Source organism: Delphinus delphis, chromosome 13 (genome assembly GCF_949987515.2).
Source record: "Delphinus delphis chromosome 13, mDelDel1.2, whole genome shotgun sequence".
Classification (NCBI taxonomy): Eukaryota; Metazoa; Chordata; class Mammalia; order Artiodactyla; family Delphinidae; genus Delphinus; species Delphinus delphis.
This window is the reverse complement of record NC_082695.1, coordinates 32925198-32942255: the sequence shown is the minus strand read 5'-3', so window position 1 is coordinate 32942255 and position 17058 is coordinate 32925198. Positions and strand designations below refer to the sequence as shown.

The 17058-nt window shown below is 45.2% G+C and overlaps 1 protein-coding gene across 2 annotated transcripts; it reads right to left on the bottom strand.

Annotated features, from left to right (window-relative positions):
• Positions 1 to 8707: 8707 nt before the first annotated feature.
• On the bottom strand, positions 8708 to 15870 carry ZBTB14 (zinc finger and BTB domain containing 14). 2 transcript variants are annotated; one of them, XM_060028709.1, is made up of 3 exons: positions 15736 to 15870; positions 13306 to 13389; positions 8708 to 12187 (listed from the first exon to the last, which is right to left on the bottom strand). In XM_060028709.1, the coding sequence occupies exons 2-3, from the start codon at positions 13306 to 13308 to the stop codon at positions 10841 to 10843; spliced, it is 1350 nt and encodes a 449-aa protein (XP_059884692.1). In that variant the 5' UTR covers positions 13309 to 13389; positions 15736 to 15870; the 3' UTR covers positions 8708 to 10840. The 2 variants fall into 2 exon arrangements, with proteins under 2 accessions (XP_059884692.1, XP_059884691.1); XM_060028708.2 differs by lacking the exon at positions 15736 to 15870 and adding an exon at positions 14726 to 15159.
• Between the last annotated feature and the right edge of the window lie 1188 nt (positions 15871 to 17058).

Below are 17058 nucleotides of genomic sequence, written 5' to 3'. Positions count from 1 at the left end.
ATGAACCTAACAGTCATATATAGAACATTTTAATATAAAACAACAACAGCAAAATACAGATTCTTCTCAAGTGCCCATAGAACATTTTCTAGGGTAGATCATATGTTAATCTACAAAACAAGTCTTAGAAAGTTCAAAAAGATGGAAATCATAACAAGTACCTTCTCTGACCCAAGTGGCATCAATAGGAATCAATAACAAGAGGAAAACTAGAAAATTCAGAAACACAATGGAATGTGAAACCAGAACTTACGGGATGCAGTAGAAACAGGTCTAAGAGGGAAGTTCATAGCAATAAACACCTACATTAAGAAGCAAGAAAGATCCCAAATAAACAACTTAACTCTACACTTTAAGGAACTACAAGAAGAAGAACAAACTGAGCTCAAAGTTAGCCGAATGAAGGAAATAATAGAGATTAGAGCAGAAATAAATAGAGAACAGAAAAACAATAGAAAAGATTAACCAAACTAAGAGTTGGTCCTTTGAAAAGATAAACAAAATTGACAAACACTTAGCTAGACTAACTAGGGGAAAAAGAGAGAGGACTGAAATCAACAAAATTATAATTGAAAAAAAAGGTAACATTACAACTGATACCACAGAAATACAAAGGATCATAAGAAGCTACTACAAACAACTATCTGCCAACAAGCTGAACAACCCAGAAGAAATGTAAAGATGGAAACATTCTTAGAAACATAAATTACCAAGGCTGAATCGGGAAGAAACAGAAAATCTGAATAGATCAATTACTAGTAGGGAGAAATTTAAAAATGGAAAAATCTCAGAAACAAACAAAATACCAAGGCTTAATCAGGAAGAAATAGAAAATCTGAATAAATCGATTACTAGTTGGGAGACTGAATCACTAATCAAAAATCTCCCAGTGAAGAGAAGATCCCAGGATCAGATGGTTTCACTGGTGAATTCTACCAAAATTTAGAAAGAATTAACACCACCTTTCTCAAATTCTTCCAAAAATATCAAAGAGGATGGAATACTCCCAAACTCATTTTATGAGGCCAGCATCATCCTGTTACCCAAGCCAGATAAGGACACTACTATCCCTGACAAATATAGATGCAAAAATCCTCAACAAAATAAATGATAGCAAACTGAATTCAGCAGCACATAAAATGGTTCACCATGATCAAGTGAGATTTATCCCTGGGATGCAAGAATGGTTCCTCATATACAAATCAATCAATGTGACACATCACATTAATAGAATGAAAGAAACGAATCAGACGATCATCTCAATAGACACAGAAAAAGCATTTGACAAAATTCAACATCTGTTCATGATAAAAACAGTTAAAGGTAGGCATAGAAGGAACATATCTCAACATAATAAAGGCCATATATGACAAGCCCACAGCTAACATCATACTCAATCATTAAAATTTGAAAGCTTTTCCTCTAAGATCAGGAACAAGACGAGGGTGCCCACTCTCACCACTCCTATTCAACATAGTGCTGGAAACCCTAGCTAGAGTAATTAGGCAAGAAAAAGAAATAAAAGGCATCAAAATTTGAAAGGAAGAAGTAAAACTGTCTCTATTTACAGATGACATGATCTTATGTACAGAAAACTCTAAAGATTCCACCAAAACACTGTTAGATCTAATCAATAAATTCAATAAAGTTGCAGGATAAAAAATTAACATGCAAAAATAAGTAGTGTTTCTATACACTAACAATGAAGTATCTGAAATGAAAAATATTTAAAAATTGACCCCATTTACAATAGCATCAAAAACAATAAAATGCCTAGGGATAAACTTAACCAAGGAGGTGAAAGATCTCTACCCTGAAAACTATAAGACATTGATGAAAGAAATCAAAGAAGACACAAGTAAATGGAAAGCTATCCCATGTTCACGGATTGGAAGAATTAATATTGTTAAAATGTCAATACTAGCTAAAGCCATCTATAGATTCAATGCAATACCTATTAAGATTCCAATGGCAGTTTTTTTTTACAGAAATAGAAAAAAATACTCCTAAAATTTATATGGAACCACAAAAGACCCAAATAGCCCAAGAAATCCTGAGAAAGAACAAAGCAGGAGGCCTCACACTTCCTGATTTCAAGCTATACTATACTATACTATAAACCTATAGTAATCAAAACAACATGGTGTTGGCATAAAAACAAACAGACCAATGGAATAGAATCAAGAGCCCAGAAATAAACCCAAGCATGTACACTTGACTAATATTTGACAAGGAAGTCAAAAATACTCAATGGAGGAAAGACAGTGCCTTCAGTATATGGGCTGGGAAAACTGGATATTCACATGTAGAAGAATGAAACTGGACCCTTATCTGACACCACCCACAAAAATTTACCCAAAATGGATTAAAGACTTGAATGTAAGACTTGAAACTGTGAAACTCGCAGAAGAAAACATAGGAAAAAAAGCTCCTTAACATGGGTCTTGGTAATGATTTTTTGGAAACCACACCTAAAGCACAAGCAACAAAATTAAAATAAACAAGTGGGACTATATCAAACTAAAAAGCTTCTGCACAGCAATAGAAACCATCAACAAAGGGAAAATACCCTACAGAATGGGAGAAAATAGTTGCAAGCCATATATATGATAGGGGGTTAATATCCAAAATATATAAAGAATTCATACAATCAAAAAACCCCAAATAGACTTTGGGATTAGCAGATGTAAACTATTATATACAGGATGGATAAACAACAAGGCCCTACTATATAGCACAGAGAACTATATTCAGTATCCTGTGATAAACCATAATGGAAAAGAATATTTTAAAAAAGAATGTCTATATGTATATAACTGAGTCACTTTGCTATACAGCAGAGATGGGCACAGCATTGTAAATCAACTATACTTCAATTAAAAAAAAATAAAATTAGAAACCTAAAGAAAAAACACCCCAAATAATCCAATTAAAAAATGGTCAAAGGACCAGAATAGGCATTCTTCCAAAGATATATAAATGGCCAACAGGCACATGAAAAGGTGCTCAATTCACTACTTCTTAGGGAAATGCAAATTAAAACCACAATGAGATATCACCTCATGGCTGTTAAAATGCCTGACTTCACTTATATGTGGGATCTAAAAGATAAGTGAACAAACACGGCAAAACAGAGATGGAGTCATAGATACAGAGAACAAACAGGTGGTTGCCAAGGGGGAAGAGAGAAATAGTTGAGGGAAATTAAGAGGTACAAACTTCCAGTTACAAAATAAATGAGTCACAGGTATGAAATGCACAGGGTGGGGAGTACCGTCGATGAGTACCGTCGTTTATTTAATATCTTTGCATGGTGACAGATGGTAACTAGACGTATCATGATGATCGTTTTGAAATGTATAGAAATACCACATCACTATGTTGTGCACCAGGAGCTAACACAGTGTTGTATGTCAGTTATACTTCAGAAACAAACTCATAGAAAAAGAGATTAGATTTGTGGTTATCAGAGGTACAGGGTGGGGGAGGGGAACTGGATGAAGGTGATCGAAATGTACAAACTTCCAGTTATAAGTATTAGGGATGTGATGTACAACATGACAAATATAATGAACACCACAGCACGTTATATATGAAAGTTCTTAGGAGAGTAAATCGTGAGAATTCTCATCACAAGGAAAAAAAATTTTTTTCTCTACATCTTTAATTTCGCATCTATCTGAGATGGATGTTCACTAAACTTATATGGAAAAAAAGCTGGAAAATTCTTATGATCTCATAATTCACAGAAGTGAGTTTGGGAAAATAATGATTAATTATATAGCACCTAAATTTAATTCATTGCTACCATTTTTCAGTCCTCATTTCTCAATGTCACATTTTGTTATAGACTATTAAATATAAACTTTTTGGTATAAATTAAGTAGGTCACCATTTTTTTTTCTTTTTTAATATTTATTTATTTATTTAGGCTGCACCGGGTCTTAGTTGTGGCATGCATGCAGGATCTATTTCCCTGACCAGGGATCGAACCCGGGCCCCCTGCATTGGGAGCACGGACTCCTACCCACTGGACCACCAGGGAAGTCCCTATTAAATATAATCTTGTCTACACTTATCAGATCAACTGATCCCATAGCCTTCCAATCTGGTTAATACTTTCTGTTTCATACTGGCTGAAAGCTTGTTGGAAGATTGCAGAAGAGTAGCTAAAATATTCCAAGAATTAGAAAAACCGGTACTAATACACACAAACTTCACTCAATTAAATGTAAACAGCATAAGAATGAAGTGCAGTTAAGTTCCCTTTTACCCTTCTAACCTTCTCTATCGGTCATCCTGAGGTCGGTAACTTTTTAAATCAATTATATCTGATCTTAAAAAAAACATTTTAAAGCTAAATTTCCTACCTGTTACTTATGCAAAACAAAGAATTTATCTTTTGAAATAATAAGTAAGAGTGGGGTAAACTGGGCAGGCAATCACTGTTTGCATTTTGGCTGAAGGAATTCAAGAGATTATATAACCAGCCCAAGGTGGTGACAGCTTGAAAGCAGTAGAGGTAGAACCTGAATTCAAGTTTTCTAGCACTTTTCAGAGAGAAGGGGGTGGGTGGGAGAACTCCTGACATAGATAACCATTTTTATAAACACAATGAGTTAATTTTGGCACCAAAGTAGATGGCCTCTGGTCTGGTGGGACTTCCCTGGCTCACTGCATGACGGAACGTGTAAAGAAAGCAGACGGGTAGCTTTGTTATTTTGCAATCATCCATGACATTCTATTTGCAGTTTTCCACATTATTTGGGGGCAGCCTCTAGACCGGAAGAGAGGCAAAACAATGTTGGTTAGTAATTCGGGCCCTCGGATGGGAAATATCTTACAGAAATTAAAATATTGGGATCAATTTATTATACAAACTCAGGGGCAGCTATTTGTGTAAATGCCCCCTCTGTCCTCCAGCTGCTCTCCCTAACAGTGGACTGAAGGTGGTAAGAACATGTGCACGGCCAGAGCTGCTCCTTTCCTGGTTTGAGGGCATAGGAAACGGTGACTAAGCGCACAGGCCCTGGGGGCGGGCTCGTTCTTGTGTCCTGGCTCTGATAACAACTTGATATTGGAGGCATTTTTAACTTCTTTGAATCTTGGTGTCTTCATCCCTAATAATGTGTAACCTGAGAGTTGTCACAAAGCATACAAAGAGACTGTATACATAGTGCCTGATACCTGGTAAACATTCAATATATGCTCGTTTTCATTATTAAATTCCTGACCCTCTTGACTATCCAGTAACCGAAGTTCAACCCAAGTGAAAGCAAATAAAAAGAAACAGCCATGATCTACAAGAATCACTTATAGGAATTATCTAGAAGGCTTCTGCCCTCCGATTGAAAACAAAAGATAACCACATTCCAAATAAGTTTACTAGCACAGGATGCTTTCCACAGAACTCCCCCGAAATGACAGTCCGCCTTATGGTGATCTAAAGCTAAGAGACGAAATTTTTTTTCAGGTTTCCCTTAGCTTACTTGCTACCCTACCCTGATCCATGGGCTCTAAACGAGTACCTGCTGAATCTCAGTTGGATACCTTGAATTGCTCATGGAGGTCCCTCTTTCTGAGGTACTAATATCCTTGTTCAAAGCTGCAGGAAGCCAAGGTTACCACGCTTTTACTCTTCTAATTTTCATCAGTACCCTTTCCTGATGACAGGATCCATTATTTTTTTTTAATAAATAAATAAATAAATTTGGCTGCGTTGGGTCTTCGTTGCTGCACGCGGGCTTTCTCTAGTTGCGGTGAGCGGGGGCTACTCTTCGTTGCAGTGCACAGGCTTCTCATTGTGATGGCTTCCCTTGTGGCAGAGCGTGGGCTCTAGGTGCGCGGGCTTCAGTAGCTGTGGCTTGCAGGCTCTCTAGAGCGCAGGCTCAGTAGTTGTTGCCCACGGGCTTAGTTGCTCTGCGGCACGTGTGATCTTCCTGGACCAGGGCTCGAACCCGTGTCTCCTGCATTGGCAGGCGGATTCTTAACCACTGCACCACTGGGGAAGTCCAGAATCCATTATTTTTAAGAAATAAACCACAGTCTCATTTTACACTCCTGTTTCCAAAGTCCAGTATCAATGAGAGAAGTTCAGAACCATTGAAAATGGTAATATTGTAATACATTTTCTCAGTACACATTCAAAAAGTCATCTGAGAATGTTTCTTTTGGTATGACTAAATTTCATGACTATGTACTAAAAATGCTTATTTACCTTCTAAAGTATATTCCATGAACTGCATTGAAATACATGTCACAGCAGAGCTTTTAAAGCATTTTTCATATTTATGATCTTTTGTTAAATCTTTGTAAAATTTTGTAAGGCTTGGAAAAGTCATCGTTTAACTGCATTCTGGACCGTAAGCTCCATGAGGTTGAGAATGGTGTCAATCGCATTCACTGTCGCATCCCCAGCCATCCAGTCCAATGCCTGGCACACACAAGACATGCAGTAAGCATTTGTTGACTGATATACTTTAATCTTACGCCATAGAAAGTACTTTCATGTAAGATGGATGGAAATATCCTCCAAAAGAGAGCAAAGTGATTCAGTAAACTGGTATTCTGGAACTAAAGGAAGATCAGAATTCTTGTGCAGTAGATCCGGCCCCTTTGGGGAGAAGACAACAGATCATCTTGGAATTCATACAAACCAGAAAGGGAAAGGTCAGGTGTAGACTCAAATACACTCAATTTCTGAAAAGCAAATGTAAACATATCTCCCCAAATGCACGATTTCAGAGATGAAACTCAAAAGCCAGCTCTCAAAATTGCAATTCTGACTCTGCCATCACACATATTCCCAAAAGAACAGCAGGGAGCCACCCAGAACCCGGCGTTTACACTTGACTACACTCCCACGACCTACTTAAAGGATGGGGGATTACAGAACCAAAGACAACTCTAAGAGGAATACAGGAGTTTGTGAGGACAAAGCTGTGAACTGGTTGAAGATGACAGAAATGCTAAGATAAGCACAGCTTCTGTAGATATCACAGAATGAGGTCTAGGTCTACAGCTTGGAGCCAAAGATGGACAGATGTCAACGTCAAGAGAAATTCAATCTTGCTTCTGCTTCTGTATTGAGAATGCCCTTTAAGAAGCAGGGAACGTTTACAGTGCACCTCAAGAGTAGTAGGTGTGTACTGGTTACCACGCATCTTCACAGCAGGCCATGAAGTAGACATCCCCCTCACTATTTTAGAAATAATGAAATGAAGGGTCGGGGCAGCTAAGAATTTGCCTAAATTTATACGTTAATTGGAAAGCAGAACCAGGATCCAATTCAAGTTTGACTTCAAAATTCTTTCCACTAATCCACCCTCTCTCCTTGCTATCTTGAAAAGATTTATGTGAAGAAGGGTAATTGGGAGCATCTCTGGAAGATATCATGGAATCACACAACTGCTGAAATCTGTCGCAATCCAGAGAAATCACATCCAGGGCCCTTGAGAGACGATCAGTATGGCGACCTTTAAGGAATCAGGAGCAAACGCCACCTTCAGCCCAGGGCCTCACACACAACGCTTGAGACGTACTGAATTAAGGACACACTGTCTTCACGTATCTGAAGCTTTGTCAAGCAGGACTAAACATATTTTGAACAGTTCCAAGGGGGAGAAAGTTCCCAGTTACAAGGGGGTAGGCAAAAAACAGAGACAGAATGCAAGGCACAAGGAGCAGTTAGACGTTTCAGGATGGCAGTGGGCATTCATTACATAGGCAGGGAATCCCCATCCCTCACGTGCTTACAGCTTTCAGAGAAGTATTAGAAGGAAGCAGGATACATTTAGGCCCTGGTCTCTCACTGTGATGATTTTCAACGGTTACCTTGCCTCCAGCTGGACGTCTTATTAGTCTCCCATACATTTGGTAGGGGTGGTGTGCTGGGTGAAGGAGAAAGGCAGGCAGATGTTCAAGGTAAAGGGAAGACAGGAATGTGAGAGTTGTTCCCTCCCTTTCTCTTTAACTCCTAACTCGGAACTCCAGACTAGAACCCTCATCAGACTAGTTCAATTCCACTTACACAAAGGGCTTTCACATCTGCCCTGGAACTAATCACCACTAACAGCATTACTCCGGAAAATGAATTCCAGGCTCCCAATGACTCAAGTTACAGATAACCTTACAGGACACAATCCATTCAATTGGAAACTGCATCAACTTGCCTCACTCTCTCATCACAATTTTTTTCCCCAACACAATAGGAGGAATTTGTTAGTATGAGTCTCACTTGATGGTGACCTCTGTAATGTCTAAAAATTCTGTATTTGTGATCAAGTTAATTAGCAGGCAGATAACCTACATTTTAGACTTCCTAAAATTCCCATCCTCAATCACTGCCAATGCTGTGCTAGTTGGCATAAAAAGCTAAATCAAGTTTGTAGACATTCTCTTTGGACAAATAGAAAAAAGGTAGGTGGTTTTTGTATGATGAAAAAGTGGTGACGTCGACATTGGAATTTCCTTCCCTCTCACAAGGCAGATTCAGTGTAAGCATGTTTCAGAATTACCTCGCTGTGATGGGAGGTACCCTTGAACTGCTGGACATGAGGGCTTCATCATCCAGGGGACACGAAAGCCAGCTGGGTGGGGAGAGGCAGGCTTAATGACCAGGAGACAGGACAGCTGCCACGTCATGACTTTGCTGCTGCCCAGAACACAAGGAACACATGCACAGATGAACCCAGCACCGGTGCCAGAAATTAAAACACAAATATATTTCTCATGCAAAATAGGACAAATGACACATATTTACATGATGCAAATAAAGTGCTGAATATTAAGCTTTCTTTTTGGGGTACCACCATGCTTAGGTGGTTTCAATAAGGGTTAATGCCACATGGTGAACTTACAATTCTATAAAACCAGGACGAAGACAGTATAGAAAATGCACTTTAGTAGAAACCTGGGTATGTGACAGGTTGCTAAGAAAAAATGAAAACAGGAATGACAGAAGTATATTTTCTTTTATATACAAAAACGAAGGCCCCAAAAATGATTTGCTGAAGTAGGTATCCACAAGATGTTAAATTATTTTTCCTTTGCTTTGGTTAAAACAGTCTAGGAACAGCAATTGGTTCCCTTTCTACTAATAGTATATAAACACAGTGACAGGACCACTTTTAGGAGAAAATAATCAACTTTTAAGAAAAACAATTAAATTAGTTTTAAACTAAATTAAACATTTACCAATAAATAAGTTTCTTAAAAAGGTAGCATCTTCATCCTACAATCTTGGGCATAACATATACACCAATTTAAAAAATAAAATTTATCTCACAATTATAATTACAGGTGTTAATGCAACAAGCTAGGAAATGAAATTACTTTAATATATCTTTAAAAAAAAAACCCTAGCAACCAAAAATAAATTTTAAAAATTGATATTTTTCGAAAATGGTACATTCTAAAATAATTAATACTTTATTACAGAACATAATTCAAACTATTGATGGTATTTCAATATATTCCTAAAGAATGTTTAAAAAGAAGTTTCATACACCAGAATTGGAACAGCACTTATAATTCCATTTACAGCTATGAAAAGGCAGTCAACTTCCACTTAAAAGTGTAACCAGTGATGAAATATACTTCAAAAACAAAAACATTTGGTCTGACAATCTTTAATACTGGTTAAAAACAGACAGATGTTTGTTGCTGATGGAAGTAACTTTAATCCAATGTGCAAAAAAAGTGCAGCTGTCTACTTGTACTTGAGATACATAAGACCAACGCTTCTGTACTATTTACACACTTAAAAAATTTTAAACGTATTGATTTAAGGAAGGATACTGCAACTCCTTAATGGATAAATCACGTGCTACGGAGAGCCCAAAAGCTTGATGACACTCTTTTAAGTTACACGAATGTATCCGAAGAGGCATACCTGTTCTTGTCTTAATTTTGATCCTAAACAAAAATCCAATTTCAAAATCAATTAGGAATTTCTTTGATCTAGAAAAACTTGGAATTGTTGCAAATGTGCAAGCCTTGTCTCTGAGAGCCAGATTCCTATATTCCTTTTTCTAACCCTCTCATCACTGGTCCATCCCACAAACCCCGTCGGCTGCAGAGTGGCAATGCCCGAAGTAAGAGGAATGAAAAAACTCAGCCCTCAGACCACCAACATGCCTTCGGGACGTGTGATGAAACCTTTGCGGGGCAGGTATGGGCAGTCAAAAGGGATGAAGAAACACTTCAGCAAAGCAACCATTATTTGTCCACAAAAATCATGAAAAACAGTGATAGAAAATTAACAAACCAAGTATATAAATCTGAGACCATTTTGCATTCCCAGAACTTGTTTTCACATCTGCGCACGCAGGGTTCTTGGTCAACCACCCATCCGTATTTTCTGCGTCGACACAAGGTACTTTTACCAAAGTTCTTAAAAATGCTGTTGTAACCCTAAGTCACACAGAACGGTGATGATCAGGAAATCGATTCACTCATTTATCACTCTGTGCAGTGCACTCCCCGGTGCAGCAAGCAGAGAGAGGAATTTAAAAAAGGGACAGAAGTCTCTCACTTCTGAACTGGACACAAGAGTTCTCAAAATTAAAATCAGAAATCATAAAAAAGTGGGGCGGGGGGTGCGGGTGCTTACTGGCAACATTAATACTAGACACCAGACGGGACAGTGAAACTGTTTGGTCAGAACCAAGGAACAGTATTTCCTTGAAAAGTTTTCAAAACACCCAACCAAGCACTGCCTTAAGTCCAGCGCGTACAATGCTCCGTAAGTTTCCACCGAAATGCAGCGGCTGGCGTTCATGGGTCAGGATGCAGGATGCTGGCGGAGCATCCCTGCCCCGAGCATCCTGGTCCCCCTCCTCTAGCTGCAGGCGATGGTCTCCAGCTGCTGCTCGGCCTCCGCGGCCATGGCCGCCGCCTGCAGCTGCTCCGTCTCGCTCTGCATGGCGCTGGGCGTGACCTGCTTCCGCTCGCTGTGCATATTGTTCTCGTGCCGTTTCAGATCCGACGCCTTGGCGAAGGCCTTGGTGCAGGAGCCGCACACGAAGGGCTTCTCGCCCCGATGCCTGCGCTCGTGGTCCTTGAGGTGGGACTTGTGTTTGAAGGCCTTGTCGCACATGTGGCAGGCGAAGGGCCGCTCGTTGCTGTGGACCCGCTCGTGCTTCTTCAAGTCCGGGGCGCGGATGAACGACTTGCCGCACACCTCGCAGCTGTAGGGCTTGTAGCCCGTGTGGATCTTCAGGTGCTCCTTCAGGTGGGCCTGGGTGGTGAAGCCCTTGGTGCACATCTCGCAGACGAAGGGCCGGTCGGCCGTGTGCAGCTTCTCGTGCTTTCTCAGCCTGCCCTCGTCCGAAAACGTCTTCCCGCAGGCCTGGCAGGCGATCTGCTCCCGGTGGTGGCCGTACAGCAGGTACTCAAACTTCATGTCGCTGGCAGCTGTGGTCCAGCCTGGCGTCTGTTCGTCCTTCACTTCACTCATCCCATCGTTAAATGTTAAGGCTTGAGGGGTCTGGGATCCCAGATCCTTGGACTCGGGGGTCTCCATGGATTCGACTTCCTGGCCATAGCAATTGACCTTCCGCACCTCCTCACTCCCCAGCTCTTTCAGGATCGCTTCCTGGACCCTGAGCGTCGTCGTGGGCGACTTGCCGTCCTCCTGACTTGGGGGGGTGCCTTCTACCGTGTCATCCGAGGGACTGTCATCTTGGTCTCCGATTTCCTCCACGTCATCATCCTGAGTGTCAGCAGCATCTCCAATGGGGCGATTGATCTTGAGGCAGTACTTGCTTTTGGATTGGCCATTATTTTCGTCGGGACTGGACACGTCCCGCTTCTGAGAACAGAGTTTATCCAAAAATCGGATACCGAGAATCTGACCCGATGACATCATTAAGTTAACATCTTCTTTTTTCACAGAAATCTTTGCCGTGTACATGTAATTCAGGACCTCTTCAAATATATCAGAACGGAGAAAATCTATTTCTATTACTGAAGAGCTATCGACCTCAAGCTTCTTGAAAAGCTTTTTAAAGTAGGTGCTGCAGGCGGCAAGGACACACCTGTGCGCCCTGAACTTGACATCCTCCACCACAATCGCGATATCGCAAAATTCTCCTTCCAGGCGCTGCTCGTTTAGGGTTTTCAGAAACAGAGTTTTATGATCATCGTCATTGTATTTAATGGTTTCAGACATACTGATGAAAAACTCCTATAAAAAATGTTTAAAGAAATACTTTGGTAATTATGCACAATACTTTTCCATACAGAAAATACAGGGAGATTCTCATTTTCTGATCAATTTCCGGTCCCTAACAATTTCAGAAAGTCAATGCCAGGAGTGGTTCAAGAATATGAGGAGAAAAGACGGATCCCAACTTAGGGATTTCCATACTGTTCCTTCTACTTATCTTCACTGTACTCCGCATTGGCCTACTCATAATAACAGCAACTTCTACCGAGCACGTAATACCTGCCTGGCATTGCGCTACGTGCTTTTCTTTCCACGTCTTCACAAATGCAATGATCAGATGGCCTGGAGAGATAGGTATTACTACCCCCACTTTATAGATGAATTGAGGAACCTGCCCAATATTCTACCTATTTAGTGGAGTATCGGGGCTCAAATCCAGGCACTCTAGCCCCCAAAGGCATGCTTCCTGACAACTACGGGTAATAATGACAAATAACTCAGCTTCAAGGTTTAAGAAACAGGTCTCCGGCAAGCATCCACCAGTGCCATCTGCTGCGTCTACTCTAATTTCACGCAGAGGAAGATTCAGTAAAATTTCACACAGAGGAAGATTCAGTAAAATAACTAGCAGCTCTCAGTGTTCTGCTTCCTTGACGGAAGAGACAAATCGCTGCTGCAGAACCAGAGAGGGATATCATTGCCAGAACATTCCATTCAGTGTTGTCTTCTAGTTTTTCCACACCAGTTTCGGGCCACTTGTGAACAAGTGTCAAGGTTTAACAAGACCCTCAGAGAATCAGATGACATTTGGGAAGACAGTGACGAGAGGCTTCAGCCCCTCTGGATGCCGACCTATCTGCCATCCAAGCTGGATGCACTTGACAAGTGCTGCGAGTGTTTTACAAGCAAAAGAAACCTAGAGCTGGCATGGAAGACATCTGCCGTGTATCTTTTTAAAATGTGTCCTGTTGCGTTTCTTTTCAAAAACATTGTTTCTTTCTTTTATTCAACGAAGTATAAATATGAGGAAAATACATATGTCCCCTAAAGAATGCTAACACATAACCGAGAGAGAGACATCTTAAAGCTAACACCAAACAATATTTTCAGGACATAATATCCAAAGTCATAGTTACCATGAACAACTCAGGCTATTATCTTAATGCTTTAAACACCAAATTCTTCGGATCAGAATAACTCTGATCAGGGGCACGCCAGTCCTACAAGAGAAAAGGACATACAAGAGTAAGGTAGGCTCTTCCCCCATCCCAAATTCTAAACAAGAGTGTTTTCAAGAATTGATTTTTAAAAAGAAACTTTCCTTTTTTGTCTTGCCATTGGCACCTGTACCTATTTTCAGGTTGGGAACAGAGAGGAGGGTGGCTGGCAGCATCAGGTCCAGCTCTGAACAGAAACGAAGGAGAAAAGGTAAGGGCTGGAGCACTTGCAGCCTGGAGGGGGTGTGTGCCGGGAATGGGAAGGATGGGTTGGAGAACCACTGAGGGATTTCCCCTCACAAAGCCTGTGTCCGCATTTGTAAGGATGTTGATTGCGGCACAGATAGAATAAAAGCCAGTAAATGCCCTCTACCCCTACCGTTTCCTGCTGGATACACAGCCTTCACATTTTTCTCTAGGCTCATATAAACATAAGAGTATATACGCTTTTAATAAATATAGACAAAGTTAGAGAGGTACGTACACCCAACATTTAACGTCGGAGCAGAGGGAACAATAGCTGCTTTCTTCCATCCACACTTGTGTGTGATGTAACATACATTACTCAAGCTACTCTGGTCTTGAAGCTTGCATTTGAGAAATCCAGGTGTTTTTGCCTCTATCCCTACAGGGAAGCTCAAAGGATTCTAGATTTTTGCGAGTTTTAACGTTTACCAGAGGGACTCCATGCGGCAGCCTAACATCCTGAAAAACATAAAGTCTCCTCTACTGAATGGTGACCACACAAACTTGAGTGTGGTAGGACCAGAGTCCCGAAAATCCTCCAAAGTTCCCTCTACGGAAAAGTGAAAACACCGTTAAGCTGCCTGAAGTGGCAGGCTGTTTTCTTATCTGCCAAGTGTGAGGGTTGAGCAGAATTATTTCTAAGGATGCTTCCTACCCTGCCTGTTCCCTGGATGCACCCCAGCCTGTAGTCACCCCCAACGGAACGCAGTCGGCGAAACCTTCCTACCGGGTCACTTCCTACAGTTGCCAGTCGCTCTCCCTAGGGCTTGTGGGATAAAAGCTCAAGGACCAGGCCTAGGAGTGGTGTACAGTACCCATGGCAACATAGGAGTGTGTTGGATTTTTTTTTTTTCCTTTTCTCGTCAGTGTGTTATTTGGCCCCCACTCTCTCTCCAGATCTCTAAGGACCATTTTTTACTGTTGAGATGCTAAGTTCAGGTGAGTCAAACTGGAAGATACCCGTGGCCAGTATCCCTGTAGGTGGGGGGAAAGATGAAGGCCAACCACACCTCCAGAACGAAGCTGCCCCTTTATTACGCTTCTCCAAACCGCCGCGCAGGGCCGGAGCGAACTCCTGTAAAGCCAAACTTACATAAGCGGCGGCGGCGGCCGCCTCCCCGACCCCGGGGCCGCCGCGACAATGGCGGCGGCACCACTTCCCGGTCGAAAGCTGGCCACTTCGGGATGCGGAGGAAGCAGGGAACGGAGCGGAGGACCCAGGGAGCCTCCAGAGCCTCTCCAAGCCTCGCTCCCATCTCTTTCTGCCCAGGAGGTGGGGGACGGAATCAAGCCGTGTGCATTGCTTCCCGAACAAAAGCTCCCGCCCGGGTAGCCGGGAGGTGCCAGGGCCGCTTTCCCTTTTAGCATCCGGCTTTTCGGCGCGGGCTGGGGCCGCGGCTCCGAGCGCGGGAAGGAGGACCCACGGCGGCCCCGGCGGCGGGGAGCGGGAGCGGGCGTGCGGCCCGGCTCCGCAGCCCCGCGCCGCGCCGCGCCCCGCTCCGCCCGCGAGCCCGGAGCTCGCGCCCCGCGCACTCCCCGGCCGGCTCGCGCCGGGCCCTCCCCCGCCCTCCCGCGGCCGGGGGCGGGGGCGGCGCGCGGCCGGCTTCCCGAGCTCCGCGGGCGCTCCCGGGAGTGCGAGCGCCAGGGTCCCGGCCCCCTCCTCCGAGGGCGGCTGGGGGCGGCGCGGCGAAGCCCGCGGAGCGGAGGGGCGGCGCCCGGCGGGCCGCGCTCGGCGCCGGGTTCCGGGCCGTCCCCACCCCCACCGCGGTGCACTGCGGCGGTGCGAGCGGGGGCGGCCATGAACTCCGCCGCCGAGGCTCGGCGAGCGCGCGCGCGGGGCCGCCACTGCCGCCGCCCGGCCGCTGCCCGAGCCCGCTCGCCGGCCTGCGCGGCCCCCGGAGCGCCCAGGCCCCTCGCCCGGCCCCGCTCGCGCCGCGCCGCCGGGGCCGCCCGCACATCCTGGAGCTGACTGGTGCCCCAGAGCGCGGCGAGAACGCGCTTCTTCCGGGCAGCCCCGCCGCACCAGCCTCCGGCCTCCCCCGCGCCCCCGCGCCCGCCTCGCGGCCGGCCCGGGCCCCTTCCGCACCCCCGGCCCGCGCTTACCTGCAGCCTGGCACAGCCACAGACACTTGCCGTGGGTTCCCCGCGCTCACTGCACGCAGGCCGGGGACGGGATGGACGCGGGGCGCGGGGGCACGGTGGGTGGCAGTGTGTTTTGGTTTTTTTTTTTTTTTTTTTAGTTTGGGGAGGGGGCGGGGTGGGGAGTTGTGCACGTCCCTGATGGTAGGAGCCCTCCTCCTGCACGAGCACAGAATGTCTAGCCGGCCGTGAACACCCCCACCGGCACCCCCCCTTCCCGTGCATGCGCGGTGCGGGCGAGGGGGAAGGCGCGCCGCCGGCTTGCGCAGGCACGGAACCCGACTGGGCCTCTAAATGGGTGAGCAGGGAAAGGGTTAATCCGGGACCTTGCGACGCTTTCGTTGGAGTCTACGGGGCCGCCCCTGGAGGGCCCTGGCCTGCGCACGCGCGCGCACGCGCGCGACTTGGGGCGCGCGGAGCCCGCGCGCGGGAGAAGCGGGGGGCGGGGCGGGGGCGGGGCTTCGGGAGCGGTGGAGCGAATGCACGAGCGCCGCTCGCGGGCACCCGCCCCGCCTGCAGCTCCCGCCTCCCGCTCGGACTCTCGAGCTCCCGCCCGCGCCCGGCGCCGGCACAGCCCCGAGGACGCGGGAGCCCGGCGCTCCCGTGCGTGTGCATGTGCGTGGGCAGTGCCGCCTTCGGGCGCGCGCAGGCCGGGCGCTGCGTCTGCGGGGCTCTCCCGCGACTCCAGGGCGGGCGACCTGGGCACCCTCCCCTCCTTGCACACCGGAGACAGCGAGACGCGCGCTTGCGGGCGTTGAGTCTTAGCTGGTACTGCTGCCACATTTTTGTATATGGGGAAGTGGTAGGCGCTCAATAAACATTTGCAGAACAAATGCAAAAAATGACACGTTTCATCCCCCAGTCCCGCATGAGAAAGGGATCACCCCTAAAGCTCTGGATCGAGCCAGGGGCGCGCCCACGCTCCCGCACATCCCCGGAAACTCGCAAGGAAAAGTCAGGGGGGCTGGAAGCTGTAGCTTAACCCTGGCAGTGGAGCACCTGGGCTCGGTTTCATTTGCAGCTCCTCCCGAGAACTCGGATGACTCAGGACTGTTTCCTACATCCCTGTTCAGCAAAGTAAGATTCCACTACTGTGGAAGCATCGTCGCGTCCCCTCTAGCGCGGTGACGGACCTGGGAGGTCCCTCCTGCGCCCGCGTTTTCTGCTCACCTGAACACAAGAAGCTGGACGGCCCCCCAAGGCTCCGTAGAGTTGCTTGGGGGGCTTTATCACACTTGCTTTAACAGCGTTTCGCCAGAACATTCGTAATTTAATCTAAAAATTAGT